Here is a 21,203-nt window from a genome sequence, read left to right as displayed (position 1 = left end):
TAATACCGTACATATAGGGTAAGGAGGGACCGACTAAGGAACTTAGTAATCAACTCCTTATCGTTATTGAGAAGGGTTTTAAGGGTTTTGTTGAAATTCCCAATAACTGTTTCAAACTGAAGCGACCATACGAGTCATAAATACTCAAACTCCGCCCATGTAAAACAAAAACAAGTAACACTTAGTGGGTCAGCCAGAGACTTAGGGCAGGAATATCCCTACAAAAGATAATATCTTTCGATGGGACCTTTATTTACCGGTAGGTACTTATCTTGCTAGTTTAATAGCGCTTCCATTTGAAAATAATTGTCGCCTTTGTTCATGATGTGAAGAGAATTATCCTTTAAGCATTTTCAAAGATTGAATAAAGTGACTGGTCAGTTGGGGATGTTGCGGTTGAGTAAAGGACCATATTCTATTCCGTTGCAAATGTTGATATCATCGCCTGGGATATCGCTATACTTTTTGAGATTGCAGAAACCTTAAGGCAAGATCTACATAATTCTCTTCTATATTTAACACGGCAAAACTTAAACTCTAACCAAGAGCGGTAGTCGTATCATTACCTAGTTGTCTATCAAACAGGTTAATTACATAATCCCAGATTTGGAGACAGCAAGTTGAAATTCACTCAAGAGATTTAATGCTGCTTCTGCTCTTACATCCCTCTGTGATAATCAAGGGGGAGAAACTGGTATTGTCACAAAATGATGCCCACAGAACACTGCTGGGAGCACCTGTATGGTCACGTTGAGAGAATCTACGCATGGAAACCAACTTACCAGTGTTAGAAAAAAGGATCAAACAAAAAAGACCGACCATAACAGCCAAAAACTATTGGAAACTACCGCCAGATTCTCAATCAATGATAATGTACACAGATCGCTTCACAGAAACCTTCAATATAGAACAAGTAAATGGACGGATAATCTGGTCAAGATTCTGGAGAAAGTGAACTTGAAACGATCATTAAAAACAAAGGGAAAGATAGACTATATCAACACATTCGGCAGCCTCCTCCATGGGAAGAATCGAGTCTAAAGATAATCATTGAAGGATTACCAGTTAAAAAATCAGCATGTGACTCGCAGAGGCTCAAAGCAGTCACAGAACAGCATATGGAAACCATCTCAAGATCTACAACCACTCACATCTTCACAGACGGATCAGTTGATCAAGAAAAAGGTTCTGCTGGGGCAGCAGTTTATACTAACAACCATGAAGCTTACTGGAGCATGAATAATGGGGGCTCAAAATTGCAAACAGAATTATAAGTCCTGAAAGAGGCCATATATTATGCAATTGAGAATAATTTACATGATGTCGTCATTCATACCGACTCTAAATCTTCGCTCCAGACATTGTTATCCAGTCGGCAGAGATAATTTACAAAATATCACTGAAATCCTACTTATAGGAAACGAAGCACACAATCTAGGGCTGTCAATCACCCTAAATTGGATACCAAGTCAAATTTGCATTGATGATGATGAAAAGGCAGACTCACTAGCAAAAACTGCCACTGTTCTACCTGTGTACAGGTTCAAATACCTCCAGGATTTTCACAGATTAGGGAGCAAATCAAGAAGAAAATACTCCTAACTATCAAAAGTCGCCACAGAGCCAAAGTAGCGGTAGGAAGATCCACTGCGATATCGTACAAACAAGCCACTGGGGTACTACTCTTTCAAGCCTGGCAAAAAGATATCCAGAGACATTGCAGTTGCCATACACAGGCTCAGCGTCGGTTACAAGTGCTGCTGGGAGGTAATGAACTCAATAGTTAAAGAGTGTCACATCTGTGGAACAGAAGTAGAGGCGCCACTATTGCACTACGTACTGGAATGTGAAGCGACTGAAGCCCTGCGCATCAAACTCAACATTAATCCAACGACAGCAGCTGCATTAGATGCAAAATCCACAACGACTACAATGGTTAGAAAAGCAGTTGAAGAAAGAGACACACTAGTGAACACTGTGCATCAATATCCGCCTCAAAGACAATATTATTAAAACAAGCCTAAAACCAGTTCGCTAAAACAGAAGTGGAAAGAAACGGGAGAAAAGAAGGAAACCCCACCTGCATTTAAAACTTTGACCTAAATATCACAGTAACAAGGTTATCGGAAATAACCGAACTCAGTTACAGGCTCACTATAACATGTGCTACATGGACATTTCATTCTGAGTATCTACATCTTAATCAACAACTGCAACAACAACAACATTATAAATCCACTTTCTGAAGATGTATTATAAAATACGAAAGTACTTAAGGAATCTCATATCCTAATCCTTACTTCGTGGTCTGACATTGTCACATTGTTCATCACGTGTTAATTTCTTCGTGATTCATCACGTGTTCGTGGTCTGCAACCGAAGGTTCGAAGTCGTGAGACTTTTAACCCAACCTCCGTCAGCACTCGATTGTCAATCTTAGTGTACAGATATTTTCATCGAATCATCTTGCTGTTGGGGCCACGTGAATAACACAAATGCGAAGAAGCTTGAATGGTCTCCCAAGCCAATATGGCCCCAACTCATGTGGTCCCAACAGCGAGGTGATTCGATGAAATATCTGTACCCGAAAATTGACCACCGAGAGCTGTCCGGGGTTTGGGTTCACAACGCTTCACCATGAAACTAAGAAAGTCTTTCAACGAAACGGCAGCTAACAAAGTGACGGGTGCTCACGGCACTCAGCAAACTGATGGGTGCTAATGGCACTTAAGAAAGTTATGGGTGTTTACAGCACATGAAAGAGTGACGGGTGTTAACATCCTTAAATAAAGTATTGGGTGTTAACGACACTTAAAAAGTTATGCTTTCGTAACATATTGTCTATAAGATAACTTTTTTAAACCTGATGGTCGCAGTCGTCTGGTTTCACACACCTAACAAGTGTGATTTCTGCGAATAGTAAATCTTGTTCAATGATGATATGGAAATTAGTTGGCAGCAACATTAAAACTTTTTGAATACTCTTAGCTGGATTACGTGTTCATTTGGAACTGCTCCAACGCTCCCAGTAAAGTTTTACTCCTCACGCACAGCCTAAATTAAGAAAAATGTTGCGTCATTATCAATATTTTTACAGTTTTTACTTCACGTTTTTAGTTATATATATATATATATATATATATATATATATATATATATATATATATATATATATATATATATATATATATATATATATATGTATATATATATATATATATTAATATATATATATATATATATATATATATATATATATATATATATATATATATATATATATATATATATATATATATATGTATACATTCTTTGGGGCACATGCGAGAGAACACAAATGCGAATTTGTGTTCCTCACATGTGGGGATGGGGAATAAGCCTCGGCGACCATCGTCTTTTGTCCGGTCGTGTTGGTCGAGTGGTTAAGGGATCCTGTACATCAGATGCATTGCTTCTGGCAGTATGGGTACGAGTCACTTCTGGGGTGTGAGTTTTCAGTTTCATATATGCCTGGAGACTGTTCAGGCTTGTTCACATTTGTGTTCCTCGCGTGTGCCCCAAAGAATGAGGTGATTTGATAAAATACCATGCCCAAGATTACCAACAGAGTGTCGGCGGGGGGATGTGGAATTAACCTCGGCTACCATCCTCTTTTGTCCAGTCGTGTTAGTCAAGTGGTTAAGGTATCCTGTACATCAGATACATTGCTTCTGACAGTATGGGTTCAAGTCACTTCTGGGGTGTAAATTTTCAGTTATATATATACCCCCCCATTCCCCTCTCCCTCGTCACCTCATCCTCCCATCCATTCAACAATCCCATGTCCCCTCGTCCATCCCACCAATCCCTCTCTCCCCCATCCGTTTGTCCTCCCCACTCTTCCGTGTTCTCGTCCTCCTAACCATTTTCAACTCCGGTCCCCTTGTCCTCCCTACATTCTCCCACTCCCCTGTCCCCTCGATCTATCTACCTTCCCCCCCTTTCCCCATCCCCTCGTCTTCCCCACCATTCTCCAATCCCCTTTCTCCTCTACCCCACCATCCCCAACTCCTCTGTCCCCTCGTTCTTCCCACCATCCTCCCCTCCTATTTCTTCGTCCTCCCCACCATTCCCCACTACCTCGTCCGATGTATTCCCAAATGATCTAATGTTCCCATCAGAAAATTGGGAACATCAAATGATCTGATGTTCCCATCACTTATATATAAGAAAAACAGTTAAAAACGAAATGAAAATCAATGAAAAAATAACAAATTAATCTATACTCACGAAATGAACGGTATGGTAAACAACACAGCTCAATTCCAATGTAATTTCACACAAATTAAATAAATCAAAAGGAAAAGAAATCGAAATCTATGAAAATTAAATTTGTCAATGAAATCGGAACATTGAAATGGAATCATATTATATTTAGTACAGCGTGTTGTGCTCTTACGTGCAACACATGGTGCTTTAAATTTAATTTTTTTTTTTAAATTTTGCCCCGAGGGGCGAGTTTATTGGGCAGCGCCACTCATCTTGTGAGTGGACACACCACCATAGCAGCATGTACAACACTCCCCAATAGGAAGAAAACCCGCTGGGTTGTTCATCCTATCACTTGTACCCAGACACAGCTGGGACTTGCTTAACTGTCTCAAGTGAACAACTCCTCAAACAAGAAGATTAACATCTATCAACCCTTGAAAGCTTACGTTATCTTGCGGGTGCAAAGTGGGGTAATTTTTTAAGAACAGCATCAATATTTGACAAATAGTGTTTTCCTAACTCAAACAATGTGGGGTTTATTATTCTACACATATTTCTGATAACTCTCAGGTGTTCACATTCACGTAGATAGTGGTCAAGGCGGCGTCCGTCACTCTCACCACAGATTCTGCAACTTCGCTGATCAACTGTTGTTTCCATTCCATACCTCCAAGGATATTTGTATCCAAGAGGAATTCTTGCTATTACTGATTCCCTCCCTCGTCCTCCTCCTCTTCGCCATAACGATTGGGACTGCCAGCTGCAGCCATGTTGTACCATCGTAAAGATTCACTAGTTTGTGCTTCTATCCTCCTTTCCTCAGTTACCTTGTCACGGTGATGTTGCCTGACAATACCTCTAAGTTGTAGTAGAGTCTTGGGTATGAAGTATTCAATATGGTCTCCTTCAAAGCCTTCAGCAGCCAGCACATCTGCTCGTTCATTTCCACATATTCCAACATGGGAGGGGATCCACAGAAACTTGATGACTCTTTCCTGATTGGTAAGTACTCTCACAGCTCTCTTAATTTCAGCGACTATTGCACGATTTTCTGCCCGATTTTTACTTAGGCTTTGCAGTGCTGCTTTTGAATCGGTGCAAATCATTGCACCATTAGTGTTCCGTTCAAGAAACCTTAACGCCATTACAATGGCAGTTAGCTCTGCTTGCGTTGAAGAGGCATAGTTCTCAATACGTGCTTTTTCTTCATTTCTGTGTTGGAAAGTATTATCCTTGATTACTGTGTATGCTGCACCAGCCCTGTCATTGACAGGATTAGATGACCCGTCAGTGTAGATTTGATCTAGTTCATCTCCGGCTTCTTTGCCGGCCGACCAGACGGAATCACACTGCGTCCGTGGAAGGGTGGTAGGCAGTTAGCATGGGACTATACTTGCGTATCCACCCTGGCAACGACATACATCACCCTCTCTGCCGGCACAGCAGGAGCCGCAGCGACACACAGAGAAAAACAAAAGTCAGTCAAATACAGGCAATTAGATCAAAGGTACAACTTCGCTCCAATAGGGTCTGAGACCCTAGGCCCATGGGGTGAGAGTGCAAGAAGGTTTCTTAAGGATCTTGGTTCCAAGCTCATTGACACCAGAAGAGACCCTAGAGCAGCAAGTTTTCTCTTTCAGCGCCTCAGTGTCGCGATCCAGAGGGAAAATGCCCGCTGCATCCTCGGTTCCTGCCCGGCGTCGGAGGAGTTCGAGGAAATCTACAGCCTCTAGGAAGCGAACTTTTTCTTGTGTCCTCTTAATGTTCATCTTTTGTATAAAATCAGATATGTAACTGTATAACCTTGCATAATAAAGTGTACATCATAATAAAAAAAGGGGGTGGTAGGAGAAGTAAACACTCTTTCGTATTCAGAGTTAAATGGCAAGTTTTTTCCCTGAGTGCTCTGTGTTCCCTTCTCTGAGGCTGTGGGTCCCTATAATTGCACCAGTGGTGGTACCCCCCTATATATATATATATATATATATATATATATATATATATATATATATATATATATATATATATATATATATATATATATATATATATATATATATATATGGCAAGTTTTATATATAAATATATATGGCAAGTATATTATATATAAATATATATATATATATATATATATATATATATATATATATATATATATATATATATATATATATATATATATATATATATATATATATATAAGGTACAGACCTGATATGCCATCGTAGGTCCACCATTCGTCCCAGTTGGCACGCAACCCTGTAAAGAATAATAACAGAGTTGGTTAGGTTAGGTTAGGTTAATTTTCACCAAACAATCCACTAATAATGTCCAACAAGAGTCTCCACTACATATTGGTTTAAAGTGTTTCGGGAATATTGCCATAAAGTGTACATAGGATCAGCAGGTCAACTAAATCTTAACTGTCTTCACAGATACAAAAAAATAAGAATTATAAAGAACATCTTATAACTTGAAGTTCATGCCTCACAAGGTAAGATAACTGGTCGAAAATAAACTTGTAATTATTATTTTGTAAAACAAAAAATAATTGCTGCAAGACATTGCTAAACCGGAGTCATTAAAGATTAAAGTTGATTCCGAGTAATGAGCGCACAACCTAACAAGGCTTGGGTGGGATCAAGGTCCCCCTTGATCCCACAGCAACGCCTAAAATCCCACAGACGATCATCTCTTAAAAATACACCCAAAATACCGTAATGACGCGAGAAACAACTGCGGCAGATGACATAATCCGCCCTAATGGCTGGCCCCTTAATTGGTTTGTACAGCTGGTTAGTTACCGCGGAGTAATCCATTGTGTAGACTTAGGGTAACCTCGTTACGGCCTATTTACTCCTTCCCCCTGCCTCCCCTTGTTACCTACCAGCCCTTTCCCCTCCCCTCCGTGTCCCTTCAGCCCCCTCCAGCTCCCTCCGTGTCCCTTCAGCCCCCTCCAGCTCCCTCTGTGTCCCTTCAGTCTCCTCCAGCCCCCTCCGTGTCCCTTCAGCCCCTTCCAGCTCCCTCCGTGTCCCTTCAGTCTCCTCCAGCTCCCTCCGTGTCCCTTCAGGTCTCCTCCAGCTCCCTCCGTGTCCCTTCAGTCCCCCCCAGCTCCCTCCGTGTCCCTTCAGCCCCCTCCAGCCACCTCCGTGTCCCTTCAGCCCCCTCCAGCCCCCTCCGTGTCCCTTCAGTCTCCTCCAGCTCCCTCCGTGTCCCTTCAGCCCCCTCCAGCCCCCTCCGTGTCCCTTCAGTCTCCTCCAGCCACACACCTTCCGTAATTACCGCACCTCACACCTGGGCAATGTCTGACTGCACAAACACTCCAAGCAACTCTGGGGTATTTGACAATTACCGAGTCCTCCCCCCCCCCTCCCCACACCCCCTCTCACCCCTTACCCCACTCCCCCTACCGCACTCCCCCCCTACCCATCAACCTCTTCCCCCACACCTCCTACAGCACTCCCCTCATCCCTACCCCCACTAAAAAGAAGTTGCGAAGTGAGGTTTGATGAGGTGCTGTGAGAGGCGGACCTCTCATTGATGGGGGGGGGGTTCCTCATGGTTTTGGGTTTCTGATAGCGATTGGTTCCTTTTTGTGGTAGGTTCCTCAGGGGTGAGTTCCTTATAGTGGCGAGTTCCATATAGTAGCACCTTCCTCACGAAGGTTCCTTACAGTAGCACCTTCCTCACGAAGGTTCCTTACAGTAGCACCTTCCTCACGAAGGTTCCTTACAGTAGCACCTTCCTCACGAAGGTTCCTTACAGTAGCATCTTCCTTACGAAGGTTCCTTACAGTAGCACCTTCCTCACGAAGGTTCCTTACAGTAGCATCTTCCTTACGAAGGTTCCTTACAGTAGCACCTTCCTCACGAAGGTTCCTTACAGTAGCACCTTCCTCACGAAGGTTCCTTACAGTAGCACCTTCCTTACGAAAGTTCCTTACAGTAGCACCTTCCTTACGAAGGTTCCTTACAGTAGCACCTTCTTTACGAAGGTTCCTTACAGTAGCACCTTCCTCACGAAGGTTCCTTACAGTAACACCTTCCTCACGAAGGTTCCTTACAGTAGCACCTTCCTCACGAAGGTTCCTTACAGTAGCACCTTCCTCACGAAGGTTCCTTACAGTAACACCTTCCTCCCGAAGGTTCCTGACAGTAGCACCTTCCCTACGAAGGTTCCTTACAGTAGCACCTTCCTCACGAAGGTTCCTGACAGTAGCACCTTCCTCACGAAGGTTCCTGACAGTAGCACCTTCCCTACGAAGGTTCCTCATGGTGTTGGGTTCCTCATAGGTATTGCCTGAAGCAGCTTTGTGTTGGCCAAGCACTATAGCAGACTGGCGCGTCCTTCAGAGGACGTCGATGGGAACACTGCTTGTTAGGAGCAAGTGTCAACAAGCCATTATGGTGCAGGTAAACAGTCATTAAAAGCCCTCCCTCCCCCTGCACTCCCCAACCCCCCCTCCCTAAACCCCCTCTTGAGAAGGGTTCAAGGCATTGTCTCTTCCCTTCACCAGCCTCATTAGCCCGAAGGGAAGGTATTTATAGGGCGTCTCCCGGAGCCATCTCCTGGCATCACCTTATTAACTCGCCCTCATCAATTAGTGGAAATTATCTTAATAGTTTCAAAACACTGGGTGTAAGTGACGTACTTGATGGATATATGATACATACATACCGATACATACAGATGTATACATACTGATATTCATACATACAGATATAAACAGATTTAGATATAAGCAATATTGTACTTTTGTTTAACTATTAAATTGACTGTGTGGTTGTGTCAATATACAAGTACACTAGCGGGCCAGAGGAACACTGACACCGAGGCCAGACTCTACATCACCAAACTATTTCAAACGTCATTAACAATCCAGCTAATCATAAACACTCTTCCATATAAACAAGCAAACAAACTCAAGTCAATTAACATCCACTTAACAGCACATTTGCTCTCCCCTCTCCCCCCCTTTCCACCTTCCCCTTCCCCACTCTCGCCATCCCCCCATACCCCCTCCCCTGCCTCTCTATCCCCTTCCCATATCCCTCCCCCCTCTCTCTGTCCCTTTCCCATCACCCGTTCCCCGCTCTCCCCTTGTCCCTCTTGCCTCCTCCCAATCTCTCCTTTCCCCTGCACCTCTCCCCTTCCCCCTTTTTCCCTTCCTCCCTGCACATCTCCCGCTCTCCCCTACACCATTCTCCCCCTCCCCCCGCCCCCCATTGTCTCACCAACATGCAGGTGGTTGGCCGTCCACTGTGCGTCTTGGGGTCTCCTGACGACGTTGCCTACACATTTAGCTGCGGAGTACGGGGCCCCGAGACCGGGGGGCCGTAACGGCGCGAGATTCGTGCAGTTACCGAGGAAGTTTGCCCTCAAGTGTGACCTTAAGTGCGGGCATTATCAGGTTAAGCGACGTCTAGGGAAGCGGGCCGGGCTCTCCACTACCAGCTCAGGAACCAACACTATATTTTCTTCCTTTGTACAATTCGAATTACAGATTCTCGTAAACGTGCATATTTGGCGTTTGTAAACGTTCCCGTTAATTTGTCGAACGCCGACTTGCCTTCATGCAGGTCGGCGTTCAATCCCCAACCATCCACAAATGGTTGGGGCACCCTTTCTTTCCCCCGTCCCATCCCAAATCCTTATCCTGACCCCTTCAAAGTGCTATATTGTCGTAATGGCTTTGCGTTTTCCCTTGATAATTCCCCTTTTCCTTCCTGTTTTAAATTGTTGTAAACGTTCCTGCTTGATTGTCATGAATCTTCCTTTTTAATTGTCGTAAATCTTTCTTTTTAATTGTCGTTAACGTTCCTGTTTGCTTGTCGAAAACGGTCCTATTTAACTATTCCAAAATTCCAAACGTTCCACTTAAATTGTCGTAAATGTCCCAATTTACTATTAAATGTCCCTATGTATTTGTCGCCAAAATTCCTATTTAATTCTTGAAAACGTTTTTGTTGAATTCTTGTATACGTTCACGAATAATTTTTTCCGTTAACGTTCGCGATTAATTCTTATGAAGTTTCAATTCAGTTGTGTGAACATTCCAATTTAAATCTTGTTCATGTTTGTTAAATTCAAGTAAATGATCCTCTGTCTGTCCTGCAAACTTTTATGCTTAAATATTGCCAACACTTATATTTGATGGTGTTAAACATTCTTGAAAAATCTTGTTAACGTTTCTGAATATTCTATTAAACGTTTCTAAATATTCTAGTAAACTTTCCTGAATATTCTTATTCTTCCCAGTTCCTTCAGAACAGGGAAGAATAAGAAGGTGGTAACTAGGCAATTTGCAGAATTGCCCAATTAGCATATGCAAGTCCAAAAAAGGTGCAACATAGCATAGCCTTACAGGTAAGTCCATTGGATTATTTTAATACTTGACCTTCGCGCCCTGCAAACACACAATGTAACGATCCCTATGATTCCCTTGTTACAACTTGTAATAAAATTGTTACATCTTGTGTTAACGTTATTATGACGCATTAGAACGTTGCTTCAACGTGCTATATTGGTTGTTACAATTGCTAGAAGATGTTAAAACTTGTTCGAACGTTGTAGCAACGTTCGAAGTTCCGTCGTGTGTTTAGCTGGGATGAGAACCGGTGCTACGTCCTAAGCATGCCACCCATGCACACCGGTAACTCCCCAAAAATAGAGCCACGAAGATAACCAATATAGTAGGGAGGAAAAGAAGCATCAACCCACAATACAAGAGCAGAAGCATTAGGATAACCACTGAAAGGGCTCAAGTGACATTAGAAGACATACCCACGCAAGTGGTCCTATCCAGCACCAAGCCTCGGTGGGAATATTAAAACATATATGAAAACGATAAGGCTAAGTATCATAGGTCTAGTTGTGTTCTTAGCCAGCAGGTAATATTTGTTTCCTTGAGGCAGCTGATCGTAATGTTTATCACCCAAGGTAGCTGGAAATATTTACAACGTTATGCAGGTGGTCAAATGTGTGCCCTCTCAGGCAGCTGGTAATATGTGTGCCCTCTCAGGCAGCTGGTAATATGTGTTCCCTCTCAAGCAGCTGGTAATATGTGTGGCCTCTCAGGCAGCTGGTAATATGTGTGCCCTCTCAGGCAGCTGGTAATATTAAACAAATCCAGGAGTGAGAAACAATGCAGGAGGTCCCTGAGGAGCTGTAGGCGAGTCCCAAGGTACGTCCCAGCTAAAGTGGGAGCTGGGAGGGAGAGAGAGAGAGAGAGAGAGAGAGAGAGAGAGAGAGAGAGAGAGAGAGAGAGAGAGAGAGAGAGAGAGAGAGAGAGAGAGAGAGAGAGAGAGAGAAAGAAGAGAGAGAGAGAGAGAGAGAGAGAGAGAGAGAGAGAGAGAGAGAGAGAGAAGAGAGAGAGAGAGAGAGAGGAGAGAGAGAGAGAGAGGGAGGGAGAAAGAGGGAGAGAGAGAGAGAGAGACAGAGATAAAGATTGCTAGCATTTTATCAATTACATAGAAATTATACTCATTTACCATCCCCCTGAGTAATTAACTCCCTGACGAGATCAGCCATCTATGACTCTGTTATCTAATAATACTCTGGACAATTACTAGAGAAAATTTTCCGGGAAAATTGTTTACTTGCTTAAGTAGACAATTGAAAATTGGTAAATCTAAACTGCACATATTGACAAATTATGTTGTAGAGCATATTACATGGATGACAAGTAGAAGCAGCCAGTTACCTTAATTGTGGCAAGGCAAGACTTGTCACTGAAAATATAATAAAAATGCAAATATATACTGTAGCTCCAGATTGATTCATGGCATTGAGCACAAATAGTAGTAGTAACCCCTATGGTTGGTGATATTCGAATTAATATTTTATGTTTTGAAACCCGATTTGAAATAAGATGCATCTGTATACAATACATGTTGAGATCTCAGAGGATGATAATATTGACCTGCTTGCAAAAACAGCCTATATCTAAATAACAGCGTTGTATATACGTGTGTCATTAGCAAGTAAAAAGTGAATTCTGAAAAAAAGGACCAATGAAAACCTTACTGACGTAACATATTCAGAAATACTGAAATCTGCATTGCATTTAATACATAATAGAGAATTGAATCTATATGATTAAATAAATAACATTTTACTGATGATGATATAATCTTTGGATATCTGTATGAATATTTCACATTTGACCAGAACTGGATCCTTGAGAATCGGTGGGGATGTGTGAATAATTAATATTTTTTAAATCTTTTAACTTTAGACTCCCTCGACCAGCCTATATCCGTCCCATGCCTTAGATCAGTACCCCTTCATATTTGGATATGTCTAGTGGCACAGAGACATGTGGCCTCCGATTTCGAATAAAGACACTCTTATTGTAAGATACATTTATCTTTATCTATACTGTACGAGAGAATGTCTATTCGAGGTCGAAGGCCACATGCATGGTGCTAGCATCACCCAAATTAGCAGAAAGAAGGGTCTTGGGTAAGGATTAACATAGGCATGTCAGCATCACCATAATTAAAAAACGAACATTGTGCCAGGGTTACATTCAGACCCCCACGGCGATTTTTCGCTTTGCCAAATGCTATACAGCAAACTATTTTCAAAACTAACGTTTTCAATGTTTTTTTATTATAGTAATATGTACCATAATTCACTGATCTCGGATAAATTAACAGACATTTCGTGCTGTCAATAATTTGCCCGTACTATCATAAAACAGGTGATTATTCCACAACTTCAAAGGTTCCTCAAGCCACAGACCATTAACAGAAGATGGGGGTAACTATTCTTCTTTATAGTAATTTCACCCACTAAGCTCCTCTCACTGGCGACCACCCACACATTAGAGAGATAACCAGAGACAGACAGGGACCAAGACAGGGACAGAGACAAAGACAGACACAGACAAAGAAAGAGAAAGAAACAGAGAAAGAGACACAAAGACAGTTGATAGATGGGATGGAAAGATAGATGGATAGATAGGTAGATAGACCGGTGAAAAGATAGATGGATAGGTGGATAGATTGATGGATGGATTGAATGAAACCAGTTGGATACAGCTATAGACAAAGGAGCAGATGGATGGATAAATAGTTAAGTAGTTGTAGGAATAGATGGATAAATAGAGGGATAGTTGAGTCGTTTCGCAACTGTACGTGGGTGTGGGTATCTGGCTGATGATTGGCCGAAGAGAGTTTCTAGGCTTGTGTGTCTTGACATTTCCATATGTGTATCCAGGTTTATATTCCCCAGTAATCTTTGGCAGGTGGAGTCCGGATTTCTTGGCGTTCACAGTTTCGATCAATTTGTTGACCTTTACTTTCAATTCAGCTGTGGTCTCCTTTGTTACCCTTTGGAATTTAGTTTGGTCAGAGAGTATGAGATTCATTTTTATGTGAAACTGTGAACGCCAAGAAATCCGGACTCCACCTGCCAAAGATTATTGGGGAATACAAACCTGGATACATGTATGAAAATGTCAAGGCACGCAAGCCTGGAAATCCACTTCGACAAATCATTAGCCAGATATCCAAACCCACGTACAGACTGGCGAAGCGACTCAACAGCTTGCTGACTCCTTATGTCCCTTGCGCCTTCAGCCTGAAGTCTCCAAAGGAATTTGTTGACTTACTGCGGGGAACACGGGCCACAGGGATAAGAGCCTCGTTGGACGTAGAATCACTGTTTACCAACGTACCTGTGGATGAAACAATCGGGATGATAGTTGACAGAGTGTATCGTGATCCGGCCTGTACTCATCTTGACATACCAGAAAACATTCTAAGGAAACTACTCCAAGCTTGTACTAAAGAGGCACCCTTCTTGAGCCCGGATGGGCACATGTATAAGCAAGTAGATGGGGTCGCCATGGGTTCTTCCCTAGGTGTCCTATTTGCGAACTTCTACATGGGTACCATCGAACAAAAGGGCTTAGTCGACATGAACTTGAAACCGGCCATATACAGCAAGAATGTTGACGACATTTTTACACAGGTACCTGATGTCAGACATCTGCAGGAGTTGAAGGAGGCATTTGTGCTGAATTCTGTGTTGCGTTTCACTTACGAGATGGAGAAGGATGGGAAGCTGCCCTTTCTAGATGGACTCCACCTGCCAAAGATTATTGGGGAATACAAACCTGGATACATGTATGAAAATGTCAAGGCACGCAAGCCTGGAAATCCACTTCGACAAATCATTAGCCAGATATCCAAACCCACGTACAGACTGGCGAAGCGACTCAACAGCTTGCTGACTCCTTATGTCCCTTGCGCCTTCAGCCTGAAGTCTCCAAAGGAATTTGTTGACTTACTGCGGGGAACACGGGCCACAGGGATAAGAGCCTCGTTGGACGTAGAATCACTGTTTACCAACGTACCTGTGGATGAAACAATCGGGATGATAGTTGACAGAGTGTATCGTGATCCGGCCTGTACTCATCTTGACATACCAGAAAACATTCTAAGGAAACTACTCCAAGCTTGTACTAAAGAGGCACCCTTCTTGAGCCCGGATGGGCACATGTATAAGCAAGTAGATGGGGTCGCCATGGGTTCTTCCCTAGGTGTCCTATTTGCGAACTTCTACATGGGTACCATCGAACAAAAGGGCTTAGTCGACATGAACTTGAAACCGGCCATATACAGCAAGAATGTTGACGACATTTTTACACAGGTACCTGATGTCAGACATCTGCAGGAGTTGAAGGAGGCATTTGTGCTGAATTCTGTGTTGCGTTTCACTTACGAGATGGAGAAGGATGGGAAGCTACCCTTTCTAGATGTAACAGTCATGGAAAGGAGTGGAGGTTTCCACACTGCAGTCTACGCTAAGGAAACAAACATAGGAATGTGTCTCAATGCCAACAGTGACTGCCCAGACAGGTACAAGAGGAGTGTTGTTAATGCTTATGTCGACCGTGCTCTCAGCCACAGCTCAGGATGGAAGCAAGTCGATGAAGAACTCTGTAGGGTAAGGCAGGTCCTAGTCAACAAGGGCTTCTCCAATGGTTTCGTTGAAGACATCATAAGAAGGAAGGTGAAACGCCATGCAACCTCTGATGACACCACTAACACGACACCTGTACCCCCTATTAGACTATTTTACAGGAACTTCTTTTCCACAGCTCATAAAACGGAGGAAAGGGTCCTGAAAGATATTGTTAATAGAAACGTTATCCATACAGACAAAAATCAGAAGATACCACTGACGATTTACTATAAAACCAAGAAAACGGCCAACCTACTCATGAGAAACTCTCCAGACTCAAAGCAAAACGCTTTAAAAGAGACCAATGTCGTCTATGCCTTCAAATGCCCACTTGGGGACTGTAAGCCTGAAAGAACTCAGTATATAGGCAAGACAACAACATCTCTTTCCAGGCAATTAACAATGCATAAGCAACAGGGCTCCATTAAGGAACATATAATCACTTCCCACAACCAGACCATCACCAGAGAAGTCTTAACAAAAAAACACGGAAATTATCGATAGATACAGCGATAGCAGGCGGCTTGATATCTGCGAGGCACTACACAGAGGCACAGAAGTCGACACCAGCAATCAACAGCCAATTAATGCACATCTATATTCTACCCACTTCAAGACTCCGCACCAATATAGAAGCATCAAGAAATATGGGTCAATAGGCCCTTTGCAGTTACTCCCATTCTTTCCTTTAACTTACAAAATATTATACCCATTGTTTCGTATTCTGTCTTGTGTTGAAAGTTTGTTTTCACCTCATCCAAAAACTGTTGTAACATATCACCTCACCCAAATGCAGGTATAAAATCGAAGCTGTTTAAACTCTGTTTAGTTACAGTTGTGTGTGTGAAACTAAAGTCTTTGAAAATGTAATAAGTTTTACGAATCGCGTTCAAGTGTCGCGTCAGACTAGAAATAAAAATGAATTTTGGAGAATTGATTTTTCAGTTACCATCAACAGTGAAAAGAAATATAAGAAACATTGAGATAATTCGTGATAGAATTATTAATCTTACTTTTTCGGTCATATTTATATATATATATATATATATATATATATATATATATATATATATATATATATATATATATATATATATATATATATATATTACGGGGCAGGGGTGTGGGAGGGGGTAATAAGGGAGGAGGGTGGGAACGTGGGTTTTGGGAGGGCGTGGCTTGGCCCGTTAGGGTCATTGACAGGAGCGATGTAGCAGGGGCAGTGGAGTTATTGGGGGTTGAAGCAGGAGGGATGTATAGCAGGGCAGAGTTGGGTAGGGTGGGACCTGGGAGGTGACCTGGGAGGCGACCTGGGAGGTGACCTAGGAGGTGAGGTTACGTGAAAGGCTAGGGTTACGGTGTCGTGCTGGCCATCTCGCCTTTTGGGCAATTTGTTAATCTTTCGTCAGACACCTCTCAATAAACACATTATAATGGGTTTCACTGCCTCTGAATAAATGCTTGTTCTCCATTATGTACTCCACTGCCTCTTCACAAAAGAATTGCACCAGAACAATTCTATTTTTGGTACAATTATAAGGTCTAACCCGGGGGCTGAGTTCCACCTGTTTTCTGCAAGACGTGTGTGTGTGTGTGTGTGTCGGGGGGGGGGGGGGTAGGAGGGGGGGTGTGTGGTGTCGGGGGGGGGGGGGGGAAGGGGGTGTGTGTGTGTGTGCGTGCGCGCGCACAAGAACGTACTCTATCATTCCAATAGTGGACAGAAAAACTACATACTAACAAATATACTGAAACATGTTATTATTTCGCATTTCTCAGTTGCCATAAACACAAAAGTAATTACTCGGTGAAAGAGAAAAAACTGTAATGTAGACGCCCAAATATTCAGATGGTGTTTCTGCATGTCGTTTAAAATTCCAAAGCCAGTCATTTCTCACCGCCCGCCTCTGAATCAGGGAAGATTTATGCTAATGCTTTGCTATTTTTCAGGCCGACTGCGAATCCTTTCGTGAATTTCGGAGCATTCCTATAGCGTGTCATATGAAGAGTGGTTGACACTTTTCTTAGTCTTGACACACATATAATTGTACATATATTATATATATGTATGTATATATATATATATATATATATATATATATATATATATATATATATATATATATATATATATATATATGCGAACAAGCCTGAATGGTCCCCAGGACTATATGCGAATGAAAACTCACACCCCAGAAGTGACTCGAACCCATACTCCCAGAAGCAACGCAACTGGTAACTACAGGGCGCCTTAATCCGCTTGACCATCACGGCCGTCAAAAGGAAGTGATAGCCGAGGCTATTTGAGCCACTTCCCCGACGGCAACTCGGATGGTAATCTTGGGCATAGCATTTCACCAAATCACCTCATTCTTTGGGGCACACGTGAGGAACACAAATGCGAACAAGCCTGAATGGTCCCCTGAATGGTCCCCATACATAGAGTTTTCATTCGCATATAGTCCTGGGGACCATTCAGGCTTGTTCGCATTTGTGTTCCTCACGTGTGCCCCAAAGAATGAGGTGATTTGGTGAAATGCTATGCCCAAGATTACCATCCGAGTTGCCGTCGGGGAAGTGGCTCAAATAGCCTCGGCTATCACTTCCTTTTGACGGCCGTGATGGTCAAGCGGATTAAGGCGCCCTGTAGTTACCAGTTGCGTTGCTTCTGGGAGTATGGGTTCGAGTCACTTCTGGGGTGTGAGTTTTCATTCATATATATATATATATATCCATGTGTCAAGGATGTGAGTGTGTGTGTGAGTATGTGTACTCACCTAGTTGTACTCACGTTGTTTTGCTTGTAGTTGTTGAGCTCTGGCTCTTTGGTCCCGTCTTTCAACTGTCAATCAACTGGTGTACAGATACCTGAGCCTACTGGGTTCTATCATATCAACATTTGAAACTGTGTATGGAGTCAGCCTTCACCACATCACTGCCTAATGCATGCATCCATTAATGTGTGTGTGTGTGTGTGTGTGTGTGTGTGTGTGTGTGTGTGTGTGTGTGTGTGTGTGTGTGTGTGTGTGTGTGTGTGTGTGTGTGTGTGCGTGTGTGTGTGTTTGTAGCCAAGAATTTAGTTACATTTAGGTAGCAGAAATAAATATGACGCATACGTCACTTGTTTTGTCTATTTCATCTAAGATTCTGGGGAGAGAAGTTATATATCTTGTCAAACACGGGCAGCGTCACTCTACTAGAGTGACAGAGTGTTTTAGACAGCGTCCAAATGAGGCCCCACAGTGTAGGAGTGTAGTAAAGTGCGTCTACGCCAGATCAATAGAGCAGACGTAGAGTGCGTCTATATGAGACCCACAACGACTGTACGATTGAGCTCCACTGTGCTCATACAGTGTCCATGGGATCAACGTCAACATACTTATCGAATCACATGACTAGAGGATATAAACAGCGTCTCCATCACTGAACCGCACCTCAATGGCGGTCACTTCCACTGGACGTGTTTAAACACTTTAGATAACACAAATATATAACAATCCATTAAATAAACCTTACCCCCCCCCCCGCCCTTCATCATAAAAAATTAGTTATATATCTTAATAATAAATATATAAAATAAACATAAAATTCAATTTAGAACGTCTTCCAAAGCAAAAATTACTTTTATGACCTATGCCAAGAATTGGGAGTCCCGGAGCGCTTGGTGTTTTACGAACCACCTGCCGCTCTGGCCCGCTGCTGACGGCGGAGTTTCACACTGTAATGTGAGGCCTCGGAGTATTAAAAATGGCAGTTGTGTGTGTGATGAGCTTCACAGCCCTTGCTAACGTGTTGAGGGTGCGTCCCGCCCCTTGTGATATTACGTCTGGCGAGATCTGTTATTGGAGTGAATGTTTAGAGTCATATTCTGGAAACACAACGAAATGCTATGCCACCCAAGCTGGCGGGCATATGGGTAGGGTGTTGGGTCTGGTGTTGGGTCTGGTGTTGGGTCTGGTGTTGGGTCTGGTGTTGGGACTGGTGTTGGGTCTGGTGTTGGGTCTGGTGTTGGGTCTGGTGTTGGGTCTGGTGTTGGGTCTGGTGTTGGGACTGGTGTTGGGTCTGGTGTTGGGTCTTGTGTTGGGTCTGGTGTTGGGTGAGGAGCCAGGAAGGTTGTCTGGGGCGCTACAACTCCGGTCAACCTCTGGAGGGTTCCCGGCTCCCACAAGTCCTCACTGATAAACCACAAAGTTTACCACAGTCGTGACCACTGTCCATGACTAAAGTAAACTCCCAGTTAACATACAATAAACACGGGGCGTTTATATGTTTATGTATAGCTTTCACAAGTTTGCTATATGTCCTGGGTTAAGTGGATCACACACTGTAGTCTGTGACCTGGGTTAATAAGTAGACCACATTTTGTAGTCCCTGACCTGGGTTATTAAGTGGACCACTTTCTCTGACACCATAAAACTCTCTCAATGGCACGAAAGGCACCAAAATAACGCGAAACACACTTAGGGTAACTCTTAGTCTTTTTAAGGGTAGCGCTGAACTAGATTATTAAGGGTGGCACAGCACTGTATTACTGAGGGTGGCAAAGCACTGGATTATTAAGGGTGGAACAGCACTGGATTATTAAGGGTGCCACATCACTGGATTACTAAAGGTGGCACAGCAATGGATTATTAAGGGTGGCACAGCACTGGATTATTAAGGGTGGCACAGCACTGGATTACTGAGGGTGGCAAAGCACTGGATTATTAAGGGTGGCACAGCACTGGATTATTAAGGGTGGCACAGCACTGGATTATTAAGGGTGGCACAGCACTGGATCATTACTAAGGTCATACACACAATCATGGTAGAGTCTTTCAATGTATTTGATGTAGAGAGGCAAGATGAGTGCTTACACTAGGAGTAGAGTGCGCACACTGGGAGTAGAGTGCACACACTAGGAGTAGAGTGCACACACTGGGAGTATAGTGCACACACTAGGAGTAGAGTGCACACACTGGGAGTAGAGTGCACACACTAGGAGTAGAGTGCGCACACTGGGAGTAGAGTGCACACACTAGGAGTAGAGTGCACAAACTAGGAGTATAGTGCACACACTAGGAGTAGAGTGCACACACTTGGAGTAGAGTGCGCACACTGGGAGTAGAGTGCACACACTAGGAGTAGAGGGCTCACACTAGGAGTAGAGTGCGCACACTGGGAGTGGAGTGCACACACTAGGAGCAGAGTGCACACACTGGGAGTAGAGTGCACACACTAGGAGTAGAGTGCATACACTGGGAGTAGAGTGAACACACTAGGAGTAGAGTGCACACACTGGGAGTAGAGTAAACACACTAGGAGTAGAGTGCACACACTAGGAGTAGAGTGCACAAACTGGGAGTAGAGTGCACACACACTAGGAGTAGAGTGCACACACACTAGGAGTAGAGTGCCCACACTAGGAGTATAGTGCGTACACTGGGAGTAGAGTGCACACACTAGGAATAGAGTGCACACTGGGAGTAGAGTGCTCACATACAATAGGAGTAGAGTGCACACACACTAGGAGAAGAGCGCACACACTCTAAGAGTAGAGTGCACATACTCTTGGAGTAGAGTGCACACACACTAGGAATAGAGTGCACACTGGGAGTAGAGTGCTCACATACAATAGGAGCAGAGTGCACACACACTAGGAGAAGAGTGCACACACTCTAAGAGTAGAGTGCACATACTCTAGGAGTAGAGTGCACACACACTAGGAATAGAGTGCACACACACTAGGAATAGAGTGCACACACACTAGGTGAAGAGTGCACATACTAGGAGTAGAGTGCACACACTAGGCGTAGAGTGCACACACACTAGGCGTAGAGTGCCACACTCTAGGAGTAGAGTGCACACACACTAGGAGTAGAGTGTGCACACTAGGAATAGAGTGCACACACATTAGGAGTAGAGTGTGCACACTAGGAGTAGAGTGCACACACACTAGGAGTAGAGTGTGCACACTAGGAGAAGAGTGCTCACACACTAGG

General features: G+C 43.3%; 1 protein-coding gene across 4 annotated transcripts in view; it reads right to left on the bottom strand.

Moving 5' to 3' along the window:
• CARPA (Carbonic anhydrase-related protein A) overlaps window positions 1–21,203 on the bottom strand; it is a 339,981-nt gene that overhangs the window by 201,323 nt on the left and 117,455 nt on the right. The window contains exon 2 of one of the 4 annotated variants that reach the window (XM_069319934.1): window positions 6,463–6,510. The exons of 2 other annotated variants lie outside the window; for them this stretch is intronic. In XM_069319934.1, the coding sequence (XP_069176035.1) occupies window positions 6,463–6,510 (48 nt within the window). Of the gene's footprint in view, window positions 1–6,462; window positions 6,515–21,203 lie in introns of those variants that run through there. One more of the 4 variants, XM_069319935.1, reaches the window with a different exon arrangement.

The sequence above is a fragment of the Procambarus clarkii genome, chromosome 94 (assembly GCF_040958095.1).
Source record: "Procambarus clarkii isolate CNS0578487 chromosome 94, FALCON_Pclarkii_2.0, whole genome shotgun sequence".
Classification (NCBI taxonomy): domain Eukaryota; kingdom Metazoa; phylum Arthropoda; class Malacostraca; order Decapoda; family Cambaridae; genus Procambarus; species Procambarus clarkii.
Note: the sequence above shows the minus strand (reverse complement) of the source record. Positions and strands in the feature narration are given on the sequence as shown.